Source organism: Canis lupus, chromosome 23 (assembly GCF_048164855.1).
Source record: "Canis lupus baileyi chromosome 23, mCanLup2.hap1, whole genome shotgun sequence".
Classification (NCBI taxonomy): domain Eukaryota; kingdom Metazoa; phylum Chordata; class Mammalia; order Carnivora; family Canidae; genus Canis; species Canis lupus.
The window spans coordinates 31,677,529-31,696,451 of NC_132860.1; the positions used below are offsets into that span (position 1 = coordinate 31,677,529).

At 43.8% G+C, this 18,923-nt stretch overlaps 1 protein-coding gene and 1 non-coding gene across 6 annotated transcripts in view; one reads left to right on the top strand and one right to left on the bottom strand.

Moving 5' to 3' along the window:
* Window positions 1–18,923, bottom strand: part of TENM4 (teneurin transmembrane protein 4) — a 2,813,748-nt gene that overhangs the window by 177,658 nt on the left and 2,617,167 nt on the right. For all 5 annotated transcript variants that reach the window (XM_072794810.1, XM_072794811.1, XM_072794814.1 and 2 more), the window contains 3 exons: window positions 16,328–16,498; window positions 9,140–9,354; window positions 7,287–7,497 (listed from right to left, as the gene is read on the bottom strand). In XM_072794810.1, coding sequence (XP_072650911.1) covers window positions 7,287–7,497; window positions 9,140–9,354; window positions 16,328–16,498 — 597 coding nt within the window. The remainder of the gene's footprint in view (window positions 1–7,286; window positions 7,498–9,139; window positions 9,355–16,327; window positions 16,499–18,923) is intronic.
* On the top strand, window positions 14,934–15,036 carry LOC140615680 (U6 spliceosomal RNA). The gene has a single exon (XR_012016163.1). It is a non-coding gene; the product is annotated as a U6 spliceosomal RNA (small nuclear RNA).

Below are 18,923 nucleotides of genomic sequence, written 5' to 3' on the forward strand. Positions count from 1 at the left end.
AGGGGCTCGCAGTGGGTAACTGCTGAACTAAATGGACTCAGTGAAGCCTATGACAGACTTCCCCCCTCTTTCCCAGAGAACCCTAATTTTGATTAGAGTGTCAATGTGGTAAGCTACAAATGGTTGTTTCCTCAGGCTCCTTCACAGCTCTGAGTGTCAAAGCGATGCAGCTGTGCCAAAGAAATGTAAGCTGGATGTTTTAAGAAGAATGTGGCTTCCCTGCTTCCTTCTCCTTTCTTCTTTTCCCGGCCTGATATGCAGACGAGTCATGGAGCTGTGGCAGCCACGCTAGGACCACAAGGGTATGGGCATGAAAACAGCAGCCAGAGCTGAGGACAACAGGGTGCAAGGGGTGGAAAGGGCGGGTCCCTGACTCTACCACTGGATGCTGTACCGGCCCTGGATGGGCGCCCTAGACCGAGTGTGCGTGAGAACGCCGGAGCCCCGCTGGCTGTGATGTCGTTATTGGCACACGAAGCACATTTCCAACCATTTTCACAGGAGACGAGCTTTACTCCTTGGTACCTCCTGTGTCCTTGAGCTATCCTGTCTTCTTTCTTGCCCTTGAGGTCCCAGGTCCCAGAAAATTCAGAAGGTTCGGCAGTCCAAGGCAGACCCAGGGGCGGGGAGAGAATAGGGGGAAGGGGCGGGGGGTGCTGTCCCCCGGTTGGTCCTGGGGGAGCAGGGTCAGCTGCCTGCAGGGCGAGTCCCCAGTCTGCGGGTGGAGCACTCGGATATTCCTAGCTCTCTGCCACGAAACAGATTTTTGCCACCGTCTGTCCCCAGCGTGCTGACTTGAGCTCTCCCTCGGCCTACGGGTTTCATTCCGCTTATACCAGACTGCTCCGAACAAATCGCTGTTATCGGGGAGAGGTGAACTCACAGGGCACTTTTCCAAAGACGTGTTTCTAGGGGAAATTTCACAAAGTGCTGCCAATGTCATTTACAAGAAGGTTAGCGGATTGCCGAGAGACCTCGATACCTCACCGCTGTATTATATTTTATGACTCAGAGGAAGGGGGTGTGGGGAATGGTGGGGGCAGGGCTTATTAAAAACCGAAACTCATTCTGCAATCACTTTTCTTAGTCCTTTCTTTGAAGTCGTGCAGGTTTTTACGCAAGGTAGAACTATATGATGTCAGGGCTTTTTCTCTCTAGATGCTTGCAAATGCACTCAGAGGGTAACGAACAGTAGGCTTATCTGATCAAAGCAGAGGAAAAGTAGAGCAATGGTACTGTCCGGGGGTGTCTGGAAGATTATCAAGGACCCAGTTTTGACTATCCTTGGAAGACAGCAGCTTATGTGAAAGTCTTTGCGTCTACGAAAAGAAGGAACGGGGAATAGGCACAGCACATAAAACTACCACCAGCAGCCTTGACCCACGCCTCCTGTCCTTCCTGGATCCCCCCCCTTCCCCCTCCCTTCTTTTTCTCATGAAACCACAAAGCTCAATCCCAGCAACTTCCTCTGGTTATATAAATTAATGAACTCTTGTTCTGGGCCCCGTGAGATAAATCCTCTGGCTTTCCTTGTCTTCTTCCCTTGCTCAAAAGCCCACAACGGCACCTAATACATGAGGAGTGAACTCTGCCTTAGGGAGGATGCCAGCTTCTCCCCACTAACTCCCTGATCCCTCCTGAGGTATCCGGGGTTCTGGTCACACAGAACTTCTGGCTTCTTGCAGCCAGCTTCAGTTTCCACATATCTACCTTTCACTCATGCTGTTCTAACTGCCTGGAATGAACTCAACAATGTCTGCTCCCCTCCTATTTTCTTTTTCTTCCTTTAAATGTGGAGATTCCAGGGATCCCTGGGTGGCTCAGTGGTTTAGCGCCTGCCTTCGGCCCAGGGCGTGATCCTGGAGACCCAGGATCGAGTCTCACATTGGGTTCCCTGCATGGAGTCTGCTTCTCCCTCTGCCTGTGTCTCTGCCTCTGTGGATGTGTGTGTGTGTGTGTGTGTGTCTCGTGAATAAATAAATAAAATCTTAAAAAAAAAAGGAGGTGTGATCTTCCAGTAAATAAATAAATAAATAAATAAATAAATAAATAAATAAATAAAGTGGAGATTCCATCCATCCTTTAAGATCCCATCAAATGTCGTTGCTCCAGAGAGCCCTCCCTGGTCCATCCAGTTGGACACACCCTTGCTTTCCTCCAGCCCTTACGGCATTTTGGGAAAAAGCAGGAACCTACTACTTGTTGGAGAAAGAGAACAAGGAAGAGAGAGAGACTAAATTTGCTTCTAGTCCCTGGACAGAGGGGGATGTATGGCAGCTTCCTGGACATGAACAAAAGGTTTCTCTTTAATTAGCATGGATGTCCAAGACTAGGAAGACCAGGGTATGTTTGTCATAAAAATCGCCAGGTTCTATGTTTGCTACCAATGATTCTCATTTCTTTCCTCTGCGTTTCTAAATCCACTGTGGGGAATCTGTTATTTTCCAGCCGTGGCTCATCAACACCACAATATCAGGTTGATCTGTCCTTTACACCTTGGCATCAACCAAAACTAAAATGTAAGATGCTCTCCAAAACAATGCATCATTGACTTGTTAGGGCTGGGGGCTGCAAGCAATGCATATGAAGATATTTTTATTTTTAAAGTTTAGGATGCTGGGAGGTCTTGCCCCCCCCCTCCCCCATGGTCTTTTTAATGACTTTGCAAGGAAACTTTCCTGGGTTAATGTAAGATGCTTACTTATATTGGAAGCAAGTTAATAAAAGGGAAATTAAATTCCATATAATACAAATGGAAATAAAATATTTAATAGTGTCACAGCAGAGTAAGCTACTGTGGGGCAGAGTGGGGAGAGAGAGCAGGATTTGGGGAGCAAGTTTCCCTCCTAACCCTGCCCTTGCCAACTGCATGACTTTGGGCAAAGCCAATTAAACTCTCCAAGCCTTGAGCACCTGTGTAGCTCAGTGGACACCCCAGGGCATCCTGGGGTCCTGGGATCAAGTCCCACATCGGGCTCCCTGCAGGGACCCTGCTTCTCCCTCTGCCTATGTCTCTGCCTCTCTCTCTGTGTCTCTCATGAATAAATAAATAAAATCTTAAAAAAAAAACCTCTTCAAGCCTCAATTTTTTCGTCTGTAAAGTTTAGATCAACCTCGTAGAGTCTAAGGTTCTTGTGAGGATGAAAGCACATGCAGCAAGAGCCAAGTGTAGTCCCCAGCACACAGTAGGTACGCTCTAAGTATGTGTTGAATGAATAGATAGGTGGGAAAGAGGGGTGTCACACTCCAAACCTGAACTGATTCTGGAAAGGAGGCTGAATGCTAAGGAAGGAGGAGCCCAAGCTTGGAGTCAGCAAGATATAAATTCAAGTCCTAGCTTTTCTTTTTGCCATCCCTTGAACCTTAATTTCCTCCTTGGCAATAGAGGGTGATCGTAAAAATAAGAATAATCACCTCACTGAGTTATCTAGAGGCTTAAAGAATATATTTAAAGCCCTTTGTAAACTGTACTAGTGAATTATATTTCAGCTACTGGTAGATATCAGCCTGCTTCACTCAACACTTAGGGTCAGCAAGGCTGCTCACTCCCAGAAGAGCCAGGACCAGAAACAACATGACCTTCAAATTCTGGATCTCCACATGTAGGGGGAAAACTGTTCTTTCTAAAAACAGATGCCCTGTTTTATTCTAAACTTGCTCGGTTTGGGTATTGTACATGTGCATGTGTGTGTGTCTGTAAATGCATCTAGTTCAGAGGGAGCGCAGTCAACATCAGGTTTCTGTGTGTATATATTTATGTATACAGTTATTAAAGTGCTTTTACATTTTTTTCAAGGCAGAAGATAAACTCGTGTAATTTAAAATCATCAGCTGGATTGCATTAAAAGGAGGGAAAAGCAAAAATGTACACAATATAGCCATTTGTTAAATTAAACCCAATTATTTCCCCTGTTGCTTAATTACAAACAGACATAAATACCCTGGATTCTGACATCTCAGGTCTTCTTAAATTCCAGATCTGCATTTCAACATGTAATGAAGGGAGAGTCATATTCCAGTTTGTGTGTTAAGCAAACCTGAGAGTTACAGTTGTATATTGGGACCATAATGAGTTCACTAGAACAAGACCCAAACTTTTAATTAACCTGCCAAGACAAATTACAACTCAGAGCTCACAGGTAACAATCACAGATAGCTGAGACTCAATGCCATGGACTCTTGGGGAGAGAGGGATTAATAGCAACATCAGAATCTGTCTGTTTTTGAATTAAAGGGGGAAAAAAAGGTATTCATTAAACAATCACTGTAGCTGGAAGGAAGACAGACAAGTCCAAAAGGCAGCAAGAGAAAGGTGGAAGGAGAAGGAGGCGGGGAAAAGAATATAATGAGCTTCCATTTATTGGGTGCTTATTGGGCCAAAGCCTGTGCTAGGCATTTTGTATCTGCTCTAATCTTCACAATGGGGATTGCAGAGTACTATTGTTATTTCATTTGCCATAGGAGAAAAATGAGCCTCAGAGGGGTGACCTGACTATTGTCACAGAGCTAATGGGGGACGGTAGGGGGAGGAAGGAAGAGAAAGCTGTGCTCGTGAGGCAACAGTTCTCATAGCTTAGTTGATAGATCACTGGACTCAGGATTATCTAGGCTCCACCTAAGGCTCAGTGGGTCATAATTCCTGGGCATGGGGCCCAGGAATCTGAATTTTAAAGTGGATCTCTGGGTGGCTGCTTTGCATAGCAATGCTTGAGACCATTCGTAAGATACTGTAACCCCCTCCTATTCAAAGTGAGGTCCCCAGATGAGCAGCATTGGTATCACCGGGTGTTGGTTCGAAATGTAGACTCTAAGGATGCACCCAGATCTACTGAAGTAGAATCTGTATGTTAACAAGACACCAAGGGTTTATACTACTCTAAGCAGCCCAGGACAGCTTATCTGCTCTAAAAGATATTATAGGGTTAAGGGAAGTGAAAGCAGACTTCATCATTAACGTAAGAAGAGAAGAACTAGAGGAAAAAGCAAGGTCCTTACCTTAATTATGGCAAAATGGGTTAGCAAACTTTGACAAGCCAGAAGTTGGCAAAAGTACCAAACTGTACCGACACCTTACTTCTTTGAGAGGCACATCTAATTAAAAGTAGCTTTCTTTGGGGGTTTATATTAATATCCTTTCATATTTACGCTCAGTTATTAAAAATAAAGGGTTCTGACTGTAAGAGATCTTAGTTCTGAGCAAGCACGACTGCAAACCATGCCTAAGTGAAATCGGGCTGTGAGACCATGATGCTTTAACTTGGGCACCACTAACGACTTGATAACCCATGTCCTTCAAATGAAGCCACTGTGCCCAGAAAGAGAAAAAAAAGGGTCTGGAGCCTGGCAAAGCCAAGTGGTTCTCCAGTGACAGGGGATGGGGCTGTGCCGATAGCCTGCAGGTCACCAGGAACCACCCAGCAGCAGTCTCAAATCCAGACCCTCAAGAAACCAGGAGCTGGAAAACTTCAGTGATTTGGGCAGGGTCAAAACCCCAGTTAGCAGCAGAGATTCAGAACTGAGCATGCTTTCCAGTGCACCTCAAAAAGAGGCATTAGAAGATGAAACTGGCAGCAGCCAGGACTCCCGGGGCCATGGCTGCTGTCAGTCCTGCTGGGGGGGAGGCTGAGCAGAATGAACACCATGCTCTTGCTCACGCCCTTATCGACGGGGTGACCCTGCGCCTTGGGGCCTCAGCTGCCTATTTAGGGGGCAGAGAAGAATTGTGTCAAAGTTCTCGCCCTCTGGGCTCTCAGAGACCAGCAGGTAGGGCGCACACTTCCAAATCAAGGACAGCACAAAACGGTATCTCCTCCTGCAGAGCTCCTGCAGGCAGATGGCCTCCACCGCCCTCATTTGGCCAAGGGGGTAGGCCACTGAGCCTGCAGGGAGTGTATCAACCATACCTGCATTTTTAAAAAATTATTTATTTATGAGAGAGCGAGAGAGAGATTGAGGCAGAGACACAGGCAGAGGGAGAAGCAGGCTTCCTGCAAGGAGCCTGACATGGGACTCGATCCCAGGACTCCAGAATCACACCCTGGGTCAAAGGCAGGCACTAACCGCTGAGCCACCCAGAGATTCCCAACCATACCTGCATTTAATGGGAAGGTAATCTCTGACACTATTGGTAAAATTGCAAATGAGAGGAGAATGGCCTGAAAAGGATTACTACTGTTTAGAAGGAAGAGTCAGGATTTTGCAGGAGTTTTGGACCAAGGACCAGATTCAGAGGTCTTTATTCAATTCTTTTTTCCATGTCACAGAGAGTCCCAGCCAAGGACTAAGACAGAGTTTTGAGGTGAACTCTATACCACATAAAGCTTTTCATTAAGCAGAAGCCCTACTTCCAAGCATTCTAGCTAGTGGAGTTTTATTTTCTGTAAGTTTTATTTTCCTGTGGGGGATTTTGTCTCCAGGCCATGTCATAATGCTTCCAATATAAATGCAAAATGAATGTTTTCTGACCTGAACCACTGAGACCACTGTGTCCTTTGGCCATCTGAGGAGGAGACAAATTCTATGGGATGTGCAGGTAAAGAGAAATTCCTTAGAACAAGATGCCAGGCTCCCAGACACCTATGGGCTTTTGAGGTGGCCTAGGGGCTCAGTCTGAACTGACAGCTGTGGCCCTCTTCTATGATGAGGGATAGAGAAGGCATTAAGTACCATTATAGACACTGGAGTCCGCTCTCTGTTAGAGATCAAGACATCTCTGTTCTCAACAGAACCCCAATCTGACTGATTGCATTGTTCATCCAGGCCTTTGCTCTGCCATTCTCATTCTCCTTCTGAGCCTTCCATCTTCTTTTCTCAACCCCGCCATGGGTAGTTAGTCCCAAAACCAAAACAAAATACACAAGAAGCCACACTCAAAAGCAAAAAACCCAAATCACAAATCAATGAGTTGAGCCAAGGCAACTCTAAAAACAAATACAGGTGTTGGAGAGAAGTGACAAGAAAAGAGATGTTGCCTCCATGTGGCTGATCAGGAAGGGTTCCTGTCTCATTGTCAATTCTACCCCCTTGGTCTTTAAATGTAGCAGCTGGTCCACCGATAACACAAGAAAGGCAGTGGGCCTGCCAGCCCCTCCCTTCCCTCATTCCCCTGGTTCCCACTCCCATTCCTGTCTAGCAAGCCCAGTCGGGATGGACTCATGTCAGACTCCAGGTGGCATTGACAGTTGTGAGGAAGACACATTCTCCTGCTGGCTCCAATCCTCAGAATCCCCAGAGTCCTCCCAAAGAAACAAGATCCCACAGACCCCAGAGGGCTGAAGGCTCCTTACCAATGGCAGTGGTGAGAAAAGAAACCACTTCAGACTCCTTCCCGTCATTGTAAAAAGCCAGATGCCAGATTCCTGAATCCAAATACTGGATGAAGCCGGTCTCATGACTAGATGGGGGGACGACGCCCCGAGATTGGCGCTGGGGTCCCTCCAGGCTCCGTGCCTCCTGGGTCAGGAGCCTTCTTCCATCCAGCAGCTCTACAAAGTCAAACTAAATACAAAGAGAGCATAATTACCAGTGTGTCTGCTTCACCACAATGCTAGATTCCTTCTTCACACTTCTGCTCGGGAGCACACAAGAAACCCAATGTAAGTACAGGCAAAAAAGCTAAAGCCACATGAAGGTTGATCCACCAACTTCAACTCCTCCCTAGACCCATTTTCATGGTAATACTCTCCAGATTCCCTTGTGAGAGCAGCATAATTAGTGATTTATTTTTCAGTCTCATTTTCCTTTAAATGTGGTGTATATGTGGGCAGTCTTCATCTGACTGAGTCTAACCAAGACGACCATGCTTTTCTAATAGTGGGCACATCGTGATCAGAAAGCCAACCACTTAATGACTGAACTCCAGCTCTGGGCAAGTGATAGTGGAAATCCCAGGGCTCAAGGGCTGGCACTGGAGCACTGGACAGGTCTTAAATGTCAGTCAAGTGCAAATTAAAATTTGATTACTATCTTCCTGTTGTCAATGATTCTTTCTAAACACTCCAGCTTAAGGGAGCAGTTTTAAGGGGAACGAAACTGGATTAGCTCAAAATTCTATCCGTAATTACACGCTGTGTCAGATACAATCGCTGACTGATCTGAGCCTGCCAGCCTGAGACTCAAGGGAAGTCAATCATGCAGCATTAACAATAGGTAAATGGTTAAGTCTTACTGGCCTACTAGCAAGCAAATTGAGCAACTATCTGTCTAGCTATCTAGCTATCTATCTACTTACCTACCTCTATCTTTTTTTAAAAAAAACTAAGCTATTCTATTTCGTGTATAAATGAAGTCCAGGCATGAAGTCCAGGACTTAGGATCGTTGTTCTACAAAGAAAGCAGGGCCCAGGCTCTCTTTTCCTATGATTCCACCATCAGCAAATCCATCTACGTAGCTTTCCCCTGGAACTCTTCTATAACGACTGGGCTAGGCAGGCCGTGTGTGGCCTGAATGTCTGACGGATGCCCCTGATCTATGTTATTCCGATCCCAGAGCTGGGGAGGGGGACCTGAACAAGTCTGTTCTTTATCCATCACGACTGGTAATATGTCAATCATCCTGGATGAGTTGTTAGGAGGTGTTTCTGGTATGCGTGTGGCAGAGTGAACCCCCAGAGGACAGAAGGAATGTAAGAGACTGGGGAAGTAGCATGTATTCTGAGCCTGATGCTGCACTAGCTGCCTTATAAATGTTCTTCCGGGTTCTTTGCAACAGCCCTGCAAAGTGGGTATTGTTGTCGCCGCTGGAGAGATTAGAAACTTGCTCTTGGTGGATGAGGACCAGGCCAGAGGTTTCACAGCTGATAATGAGAGGATTCAAACTCAAATCTGCCTGACTCAAAAGTGCCTGCTTTTCTCTTCGGATTACATTTCTTGGATCATTTAACGTAGGTGACTGTGTAATAGTAGAAAGACTATTGTAATATTTCCTAAAATTCCCTCTTCTTATAAAAACCCAGGGATATAACACTACTCATCAGAAAGGTGGGGTCTTAGAGAGGGCAAATGGACGAATGGCTATAAAATACATGAAATATCCCTCAAACATAAGGCTCCAGGTGTAAGCATTAGACTTCCTGACTCGAGGTTAAGATGTGAGGTAGGAGCCCCCAGAGATCAGCAGGGGAAATGGCATTCTAGTTACCTGTGTATGTGAAGGAGGAAGGCCTTTTCTGCCATAAATGCCAACCAGTGCTGCCTTTCCCAAAGATACATTGAATTTCAGATGCACAGGATGGTCTATGAACACCTGAGATCTCCAGAAAGTGCCAGGAGGGATCTTCTGGGAAGCTCGTCTCCCCACGTCGATTTCTCCAGAGTCTATAAAACTGTCCTCTGGAAAGAAACTACTGGGCTTTCCTACCAAGACACAGGGAAGGGAAGACAAAGGCACACAGTTAGCCACAAGTGAAATAAGGGGTCAGAGCCCCTGAACAACAGGACTCTCATGTGCCTTGCACTTCTCTTTATGATGTTTCCCTGCCAGCCCCCAACCCCCTTCCCCATTGAGGAGTAAGAACATCCAGGACTCTTTTTTTTTCAGTGATGCTCAAATTGTTCTGCTAAAAATATGCATTCTTCCAAAGCAGTATGGGTCCTCCCAAAGGGCCATCTGTATACTGCATAATTCCACAGCTTGTTAAGATATATTTTGATCCCCAAAATAATCATTTGTGGTCACATGAGAATACTCTGTGTGTGTGTGTGTGTGTGTGTGCGTGTAAAAGCAGGCATGCTAAAATAGGAAGGCTAGTGCGAACAAGGTGTTATTAAATTTCCAATTCAGAATGGTTTCCCAGCAGTGGGAAGCATGATCTGAGTGGAAGAGGTATTTTACAAGTTTACTAGTTTATGTATAATTGGAAACCAAATTCTGAGGCTAAGATATATAGATGAGGGTTTATGTCGGAAGCAGGAGTATGGTTGGGGAAGATGAAGAAGGGGGTACTTCTGGAGGGAAGTAAAATGCTTGTCTTGGATGGAGGTCTCTATCATTTTTGTGCTAAAATCGGGGGTGGTGTGTAAAGCTGAGGGATTTTCTCAAGTTCAGGCACAAAGCCTAAGTAACACTTAGAAATTCAACCCAGGTCCCTGACTCTGCAGGTTACGGGTGCTGGAATAAAAAATATGGTTCCTTGCCCACTTCCGTCACCAATCAGGAGAGTGACAGCTTTCTGGGGGCACCTGAAGTGCCAGGAAGGAAGGTGGCTTATCAAACTTCCCATATCTAGTAATTAGGCACACTCACATGTGAAACATATAAACCTGACTTCCTACCAGACATCAGCCTTCTGAGGAGTTGGGAGAGGACAGAAGGAGGTGTCAGGGATGTTAGAAGACCACCTTTAGGACATTGACAAGGCAAACTCAAGCCAGTAGACTACATCTTATTGGTCATAAGGAAGCACCCCCTGGGTATCCTAGTTCCAAGATTTGTTATTTCGTTAGAGATGTTTGAAGAGACACTTTCAGAGAACAAGAATCCATTTGTAAGGAAAACACGTTTGTGGGAACTTTTTTATAAAGAGCGTTTGGGGAATAAGAAATTAAAATGTCTTTTTTTCCCCTCGCTTTGTAAGATTCCTTACAAAGCACATTTGATGCTGAAATGGAGCTTGGCAGGGCATTGTTGTAGTCATAAAATATTTTACTGTTTTAAATAATAAAATTCAATTTAAATGTTAAACTTCTCCATATGTTATCATTCCTTTATAAACTCCTAGGCAGAAACATCAGGTTTTTAGCTTCCAACCATTAAATGTTATTTTAATTAAAAATACACCAACAAAAAAGTTAAAATGCATGCTCTCAATAAAAGCACCACTAGTATTTTGTCATTAGCATGGGAAAGAGCTTGCGTTTGATTCTTTTATGGAAGGAATGTGCCCCAGACTTTTACCTTGAAAATGTAGACACATGCAAACCACCACACTGTAGTTCAAAGTTCAAAGACAGAAGCCAAATCCGCAAAGCATTAGGATGGAAGAGAACTACTTTCACATTCTTATCTGATTTGGGGGCTCCCAATACCACAATTCTTTTGTATTCTAGGTAGAAAAGAGCATACCCTTTAGCTTGTAATTCTGTTAAGGATGCAGAACTATGAGTTTCCTCTTAGAAACTGCATAGAAATAAGCCCGAGACTGCTAATTCCAAGGACTCATTTCCTTTGTGAGTAGGTGGGAGTCAGAGCTGATGGGATTTCAGAATTGTCTGCATTCAAATAATACCTATGTCTGAGAATAAATAATGAAAGCTTCCCCCACATTTTGGCATGCTGTTGGAGCACCCTGCCTGCTTCATTTTCCCCTCCAGTGAGCAAGTTTTTAGGAGACATTCTATCAGCTAAGTTCTGAGCCTCACAGGTCAGAGGCCAGCCCAGAGATTCTCTCCAGAGGTCTGCAGGCCTCAGAGGCATAAATAAGTTGGCTCTTACCCCAGGGAGTAATAAAAGGGGGAATATTCTTTTCTAGCATTCTAGTATTTCACCAATGTGGGTCAAAATGGTAGGAAATAATTATCATTGGTGTGTATACAAAGAAAAAGAGTAAATTCTGTTCTAGGGCATATCCTTCACCAGGACCTTGATTCTCTTGGCCTAGGCTTCACTTTGAACGTGACCTTTGTGCTAAGTCACCTAGCCTAAAGGCAATGTTTTCAAGGGAAAAGAGGATTCCCATCTAGGGATTTCAGCTTTATCATTCTTCTACTCTGGTTGTCAATGGTACCCACACTGGACTGTACATAGACTTTGTACAGTCTATACAAAGGGGACTTTGGAGGTGGAAATGCTACAGCCCACTGAGCACCTCTGACTAATGGGAAAGAGGCATGAGACTGGCTGGGCTAGCACTTGTTCAGAGTGAAGCCACACTCACTCCTTCCTGTTCCTCTTTCCAGATCCTACAACCTAAGATTCTTTGTTTTTAATTCTCAGCACCAAGCTGTGAGCACTAGGATAGAAACTATCCCACTACACAGCAAGACCAACCAATGGTAGAGTAATGAGAGAGGGTGGAGGGAGTTGGGGGAGGGAAGCCCTGTGTATAAAATTCTTTTTATCCCTACTCATATTCTGGAAAATAATAATGATGACAATAACAACAGTAATAACAGTAGTAGGACTAATAGTTATAATGGTAGAAGTGGTTGTATTAGTAGTAGTAGTATTAGCTGTCATTTATTCCTTTAACTACATGCTGGGCCCCTTTATGTACATTGGTTCAGTTAATTCTCACACTAATAAATGTATGTACTGAGGCTCAGAATGCTTAAGGAAACCATTCAGAGATAAAGCCATTTGGGGTTTCTCTTCATTTATTAGAATATGGCTTCTTAAAGCATTAATTTGGTAAATGGTTAATTAAAACTTTTCAAAGACACCCTCATTGGTGGTAGAGTGCACTGACTCTTTAAGAGCAAGAGTCCAACTTGACTCACAGTCTCAGCAGGCTAACCATCAAGGCTGGGCCAGGTTGATCCAAGGCCACTGAGCATCATGGGGTACAGAAACTTGACAATTTTTATGAAGTAGGAACCCACAAATAGGACTCAGGGGTAAAGGGCAAGGGCTGGTGTCTCAAGACATTTCTAAATGGACACTACATAATCTGTGGGCCCCCCCACCAGATGTAAAAGGACACTGCATAATTTGTGGGGCCTCCCAGAAATGTAACAAACAGTACCAAGAATTAGGAACCCCCAACAGCAAGATCAGGTTTCACAGGGCAAGTTTTACTGGTAACAGTCCTGTTCTTTTTAAAGATACACAGATTCAGGCTTCCTCTAGCATTGCTGTACAAATATGCAATCATGTCTATAAAATAAATTTTTCAATGAACCGCTTAAAATGATTGGATGGCTTGGCCAAACAAGGGAGACTTGGAAGAACTGAAATTCCATGCACTTCCCAGTCATAGTCTTCACTTTCCTGAACTGAGATCCATCTACACAGGTTTTAAATTCCTAATCAACTAACATCCCCCCCCCCCACCTTTCTGGTTCTTCTCAATGCAATAACTTGCACAAAGAATCCTTTAGTTTCCTTAGCAACTGTTGGAAATTTATTTGGTTATCAAAATAAGCTGTTCCATTTTGGAGAGCCCAGCTGAGCCTGCGTGCAGCAATTTGCATGGTTTAAACTGATGGGCAATTTTGATTTCACTACAGAAAGAAGAAAATGCTATCCCTAAGCCCACCAATTCAACCATCAGAAATGCTTGTTTATTCAATGCTTTCCCCCCTCTTTTCTATTAATGCATAACATAAGTTCTTATGGCTTTACTTCGAAAAGCTGCCATATTTGGTTTCCGTCCCATGACACCCTGAAATGGTAACAGCCACTTTGAAAATACAGTGTACATTGCACTTATTCTCAAAGACATGATGATCATTTAAAATACTGGGCTCATTACATGTTTCATTTGTATAATTAAAGAATATATATCCTTTTAATATATTCAAAAGTGCCTCAATAATTTGCAAGATCTTTGAGGGGGAAGTATCACTTAGTCTGGATTTCTGAGATTCTAAAAACTGACATGGACTTGCATGGATGAGAAAGAAGAAGTCCACTTGTTGAATGCCTCTTCACCACCAGTCTGAAAAGACAGATGTTACCATCCTTTGTTCTCACAGATGAAGAAGCAAAGGCCATAGGAGATGGAGTAATTGGCATGAATTAACAAAGCCAATAAATGTCGGGGCCAGGATGCAAACCCTCAACAGTCTGGCTCTAAGGCTCGTTTATCTTCTTTCCATCATGTCATATAGCTTCTTCCATCTCTGTAAACCGAGGCTCTAATCTTAATTTTGGAATCAGCTCTCCTCTGATACCCTCAGAAGGGAAAGGAAATATGCACTCACATTAAAGACTTTTCCCCTTGAGATATGTCTAAGGAAGTAGATTTTTAACGTTACAATTAAAAACATAAACTGTGTAGAGATTGGTTTGACCAGGGCAAAAGAAATTAAGAACCATGTGGTCTCATATAAACTGTAGGAAGCTTTGTCCTCTGTTTTTTCAGACTGATGTATTTTTTTGTCACAGTAATTGCTTTTGATGCTGACCACTTTCCAGCACTGTGCTGCATTTTAGGGATTTGTAAACAGGATTTCCATTTGCATTAGTAATGACAGATAATCCCTTTAAGCAAAAATACTCCAATTAAAGTAAACCAATAAGCTTGTGCAATTTTATTTTGTCTCTTATCTGCACCTCCTGCTCCCTGGGTAAAACAAAACAAAACCTAAAAATCCCACAAACTAATTTCATTAGAATGGGAGATTTCAGATAGATCCAACTCCTGTTTAGAGAATGTCTGATAGAGATCATGGAGGAAAGAAAATACATTTTGCTAAATGAGACCTTTTCCCAATGCCTTGAGGGTTAAACATATCTTAAATCTGCATCTGTACATGCTGATCTAAAGACTGTCCACATTTATGGTATTCATGTATGGCATCTGACACTATAAACTGACAAGGGAATCACAATATGACAGGCAGGACCATGGACAGGGCTGACCGGGCGATAGATTCTGAAGAACCATCTGGTTGGTCTGATGATTCTATTACCAATTTCATATGTAGGACTTGTGACTTAGAATGGATTCTGGAGATAATTTAGCTCAATAAGCTCCTTTTAGAGAGAAGAAAACTGAAGCTCAGAAAGTCTTTCAAGGGATTTGCTTAAGGCCAACTCAAATGGCAGTGGCTGGGCTTGAACTCAGGACTCTTGATTCCTAACCCAGAGTTCTTCCCGTGGCCCCATCCATGCTCCCTCTATATCCTATTAAAGGGCAAAGAAAACATACATTATTCAGTGTTTCAAGTCTTAAAATATTTGTAAAGGAGAAGACTGGAATTGCCCCTAGAAAAAGTAGGCAGAGGTTCTAATTTGGCTCCATGGAAATGCTCCCATTCTTACTTTCTTATAGATGACCATAGGTCAAGAGTTGGTTTCATTGGAACAATACAGAGAATATTAGCATAGCCCCTGTGCAAGGATGACATGCAAAAAAAAAAATAGAGTTCATTTTGGCCTTCAGGGTCATTTGGCATTCCTGAGTAGCTACTTCAACCAAGCATATGGTAGGTACCCTTTTAACCAAACTGATTCCTGGAAAGCAAATCCTTAAAAGGACAGAGAAGCTATGACCCCAGAGTTAACTGAGATGAGAGGAAAGAAGAGGTAAGCAGTAAAGGTTGGAGGCAGATATGACCACTTGGCTGACAGGTTAACATCTGAGAGATAAAGCAGGGCACAGCAGGTACAGGAGAGGAGTGCTCATGCCACCCAGAATGATAATGAGACTGGCCCATTAGCTCAGTAATCTTTCCTATAACCATTTTTGTGAGTCTGTGCCACTCTTGGCTGAGAGTGAAAGAATCTGTGTCAGTGGCATGTTAGACCCTTAAGAAATTCAAAACATAGGTTACCAATGTCCCAATTAATAATGACAAACTCCAAATGTCACCACTTCCATCACTGATGGAAAAATATTTGTGTCTCATTGTACAATGGGATTTTTCATCTATATCTCCTTCAGAGTCTTGTAACCATTGGGTGAGTCAGAACAATTTTTGGAGGCAGCAAGAGCTCTGAAGTCATCCATACCTGGGCTCACAGGCCTAGCTCCATTATTTACTGTCTTTGTGTCTCTGGTCCAGTCACTTAATTAATGTAACCCTTTGTTTTCCCATCTAAAATGGGTATAAATAATTATACTTATCTCACAGGATCTCTGTGAGGATTAAATGTGAGATGCCCTTGACATAAAGCTTTGAAACAAACAAACCATACAAACCCTAATGATTATTGTTATTGCCAATGAGGAAACTGGTGGTCAGGAAAATTAAGTGACTTGCTTACGGCCACATGGTTGGTAAATGCTAAAATACCCCAACTGGTGTTTCCATTACACCACAGGGGTCCAAGGGTATTTCAATGACAACATACCATCTACCCACTTTACCACACCCCGCTCCTGGTGAGGCTTGTCCACCCCCATGAGGTTGTTCCAGAAGAGCTCGTCTCTATCCCACACAAAGCCACCCCAGCAGTGTGAAAGCCCATAATGCTTCCCTCAAGGCATGAGATGGGATACTGCTGAGCACCATGAGTGCCACCCAAGCCCCGCTATGAGCTCACAGTGACAAGGAACTGAGATGAAGACACAGGTGGACTGGCAGCCGGCGTGGAGTGCAGAGAGATGGAGGAAGTGCCAGAGCGTGGAGCTGTGAGGCAGGCACATGGCACGCATAATGAAGATCTCTTCGGTTCAAAGGCAGACACAGAAGACTCACGACACGGACAACACAGCAACCCTACCTTCTGTGGCTCCTTTGCCTTTCCTGTCAGGGATCTCTAACCCAGTGCCCCCTGATGGATACAGGGAGACGTCCGTTGGCACAGGCCAACTGCTGGCTGTGTCCTCCGTGATCTCATACATCTGCCCCTCCATCGGCTGCAGGTGCCAGTTTAGGCCAAACAGGTGCATGGCTGTGGTGAGCAATGAGAAAAGTCATCTTTTTCTGCTGGAGGTGGAAATGGAACTCCCAAGCCACAGGGGAGGGCAGGTGGGGTGGGAATGCAGGAATTCAGTTCAACTCAGTTCAACAAGCAGCCCCTGAAGAGGGCTCTGGCAGTGCCAAGCCCTATACAGGTGACTTGGGCAAGGAGATGCTCAGGGCACACACTGTGCCCTTGAGGTCTGGAGAGCTTCAAGTCAGGATGAACTGGGAGAGGGGCAAGGATGAGGGGTTTTATGAAGCCTTGGCCTTTGGCTTCAAAAGATAAATAATCTAGGGGGAAAGTTAGCAACTTGTATCATAAGGGGTTAATTTCCTTAATATAAAAATAACTCCTACAAATAATAAGCAAAATCCAACTGCTCAGGAGGCATATGATATGAACTGTGAACAGAGAGTTTATAGAATAAGAATACAATTGGCTCTCAATCATATGAAAAGGCTCTTGATATCACTCATAATAAGAGAAATGTAAGTTAAGCTTTGAAATACTATTTTTCACATATGCTTTGGCAAAGATAAAAAAGGTTAAAATTATACAGCATTGACAGAGAATAGGAAATAAGCACTCTCATTCTTTGTTGACATGAGCATAAGTTGGTACAAACCCTATGAAGGACGATTTGAAAAAAGCTATCAAATTTATAATACACATACTCTCTATCTTGGGACTTAAAGGTTCCCAGGGTTTCTAGAAAATTCTAGAAATTTCTCTTCAAGATATACTCACATACATACTAAATGATGTACATACAAGGTTAAGCACTGCAGCATTGTTTGTAGTAGCAAAATATTGCAAACCAGTCCATCAATAAGGGGCTAGATAGGTTACCTTCGCACAATATATTATGCAACCATAAAAAGTGCATAGAGGCTCTTTGTATTTTTCTGAAAGGAAATTGTAACATGCAGAATAGTGTATCTGAAATACTATCTTTGGGTTAAAAAAAGCCCTTCATATATGAATATTTCTGAAGGATATGAAAGACATTAGTTACAGCAGGTGCATCCTATGATAGATGGTAAGGACTAGGGATGGGAGAGGGATCTGCTTCTCACTATATACCTATTGTCCTTATTTTGTAGCATGTACATGTATTTCTGTTTTAAAAACATTTTTTTCGGGGATCCCTGGATGGCTCAGCGGTTTGGCGCCTGCCTTTGGCCCAGGGCGCGATCCTGGAGTCCCTGGATCGAGTCCTGCGTCGGGCTCCTGGCATGGAGCCTGCTTCTCCCTCTGCCTGTGTCTCTGCCTCTCTCTCTCTGTGTCTATCATAAATAAATCTTAAAATAAAAATAAATGTAAAAACATTTTTTTCAAGGTAGCAACTGCTAAATAGTCTTGTGCAACAATCTAGAAGAGATAAGAATGGACATAACATAGACAATGCTTGAAAAGGCTAGGAAGCTTGTTTCCAAAAAGGTTTGTAATCCAGTACAAAATGTCTGCTTAAATCCTGTCTTAGGATTCAAGACTTGTCAATGGTCCCTATTTACTTTTCTGGGAGGCCTGCTCTGATTCCTCACATACAGAGTTAAGCATTCCAGTCCCTGACTCCCACAGTATCCTGTATGCAACATCACTCCTTTGTCGTAATGATGAACATGTTCTAGAAGCGCACTCCATATACCAGGACCTATGGCTGACTCTGAAAAGCCAGGATGTTATCAGACAGCCCTTGCTTCCATGAGCTCATGGTCAAGTAGGGAAGACAGATAATGAGCCAAATCTACTCAGAAGGACTAGAAGGCCCGGGGGGGGGGGGGGGTGACCAACCCACTAAGAGGGCCAGATATACAGAGATGGATATACAGAGATATGAAGCCCACAAGAATTAGGCTTATTGAGGACCAACTGCATTCCAGGAAGTGCACTGGGAAGTTTGTAAACATCACATCTAATCATTAAAAGGCAGCCCGGCCAGACCCAATTTGCAGGTGTGCACATTAAGGCTCAGACGGTTAACTAAGATACTTATAAAACTATGCTTTATTGAGTGCCTACCGCATCCCAGGTGTTGTGCTAAGAGCAGTAAACATGGTATTTCCTTTGATTCTCACAAAAATCCTGAAAGGTGAGTATTAATAACCCCATTTTACAGATGAAGAAACTAAGACACAATGACACTGATGAACATATGGAAGTTAAATGGCTCACACGTGGCACAGTCTAGACTAGAACCCACAGCTATAAAAACTCTGAAATCAGATACCAGCAGTCCTTCTGGCAGGAAGCCCAGGCTCCACCCTCTAGCTTTACCTAGCAAGGCAAGGGGGCATTAAACAGACATGCCCTCTCACACATGGAGCAACCTCCAAGGCCTGTTACTGAGGATCTTGTGTGGAGGACGGAGAGTTTTGTTGCTTGTCCACTTGTGGAAGGGGTCACTGATGGG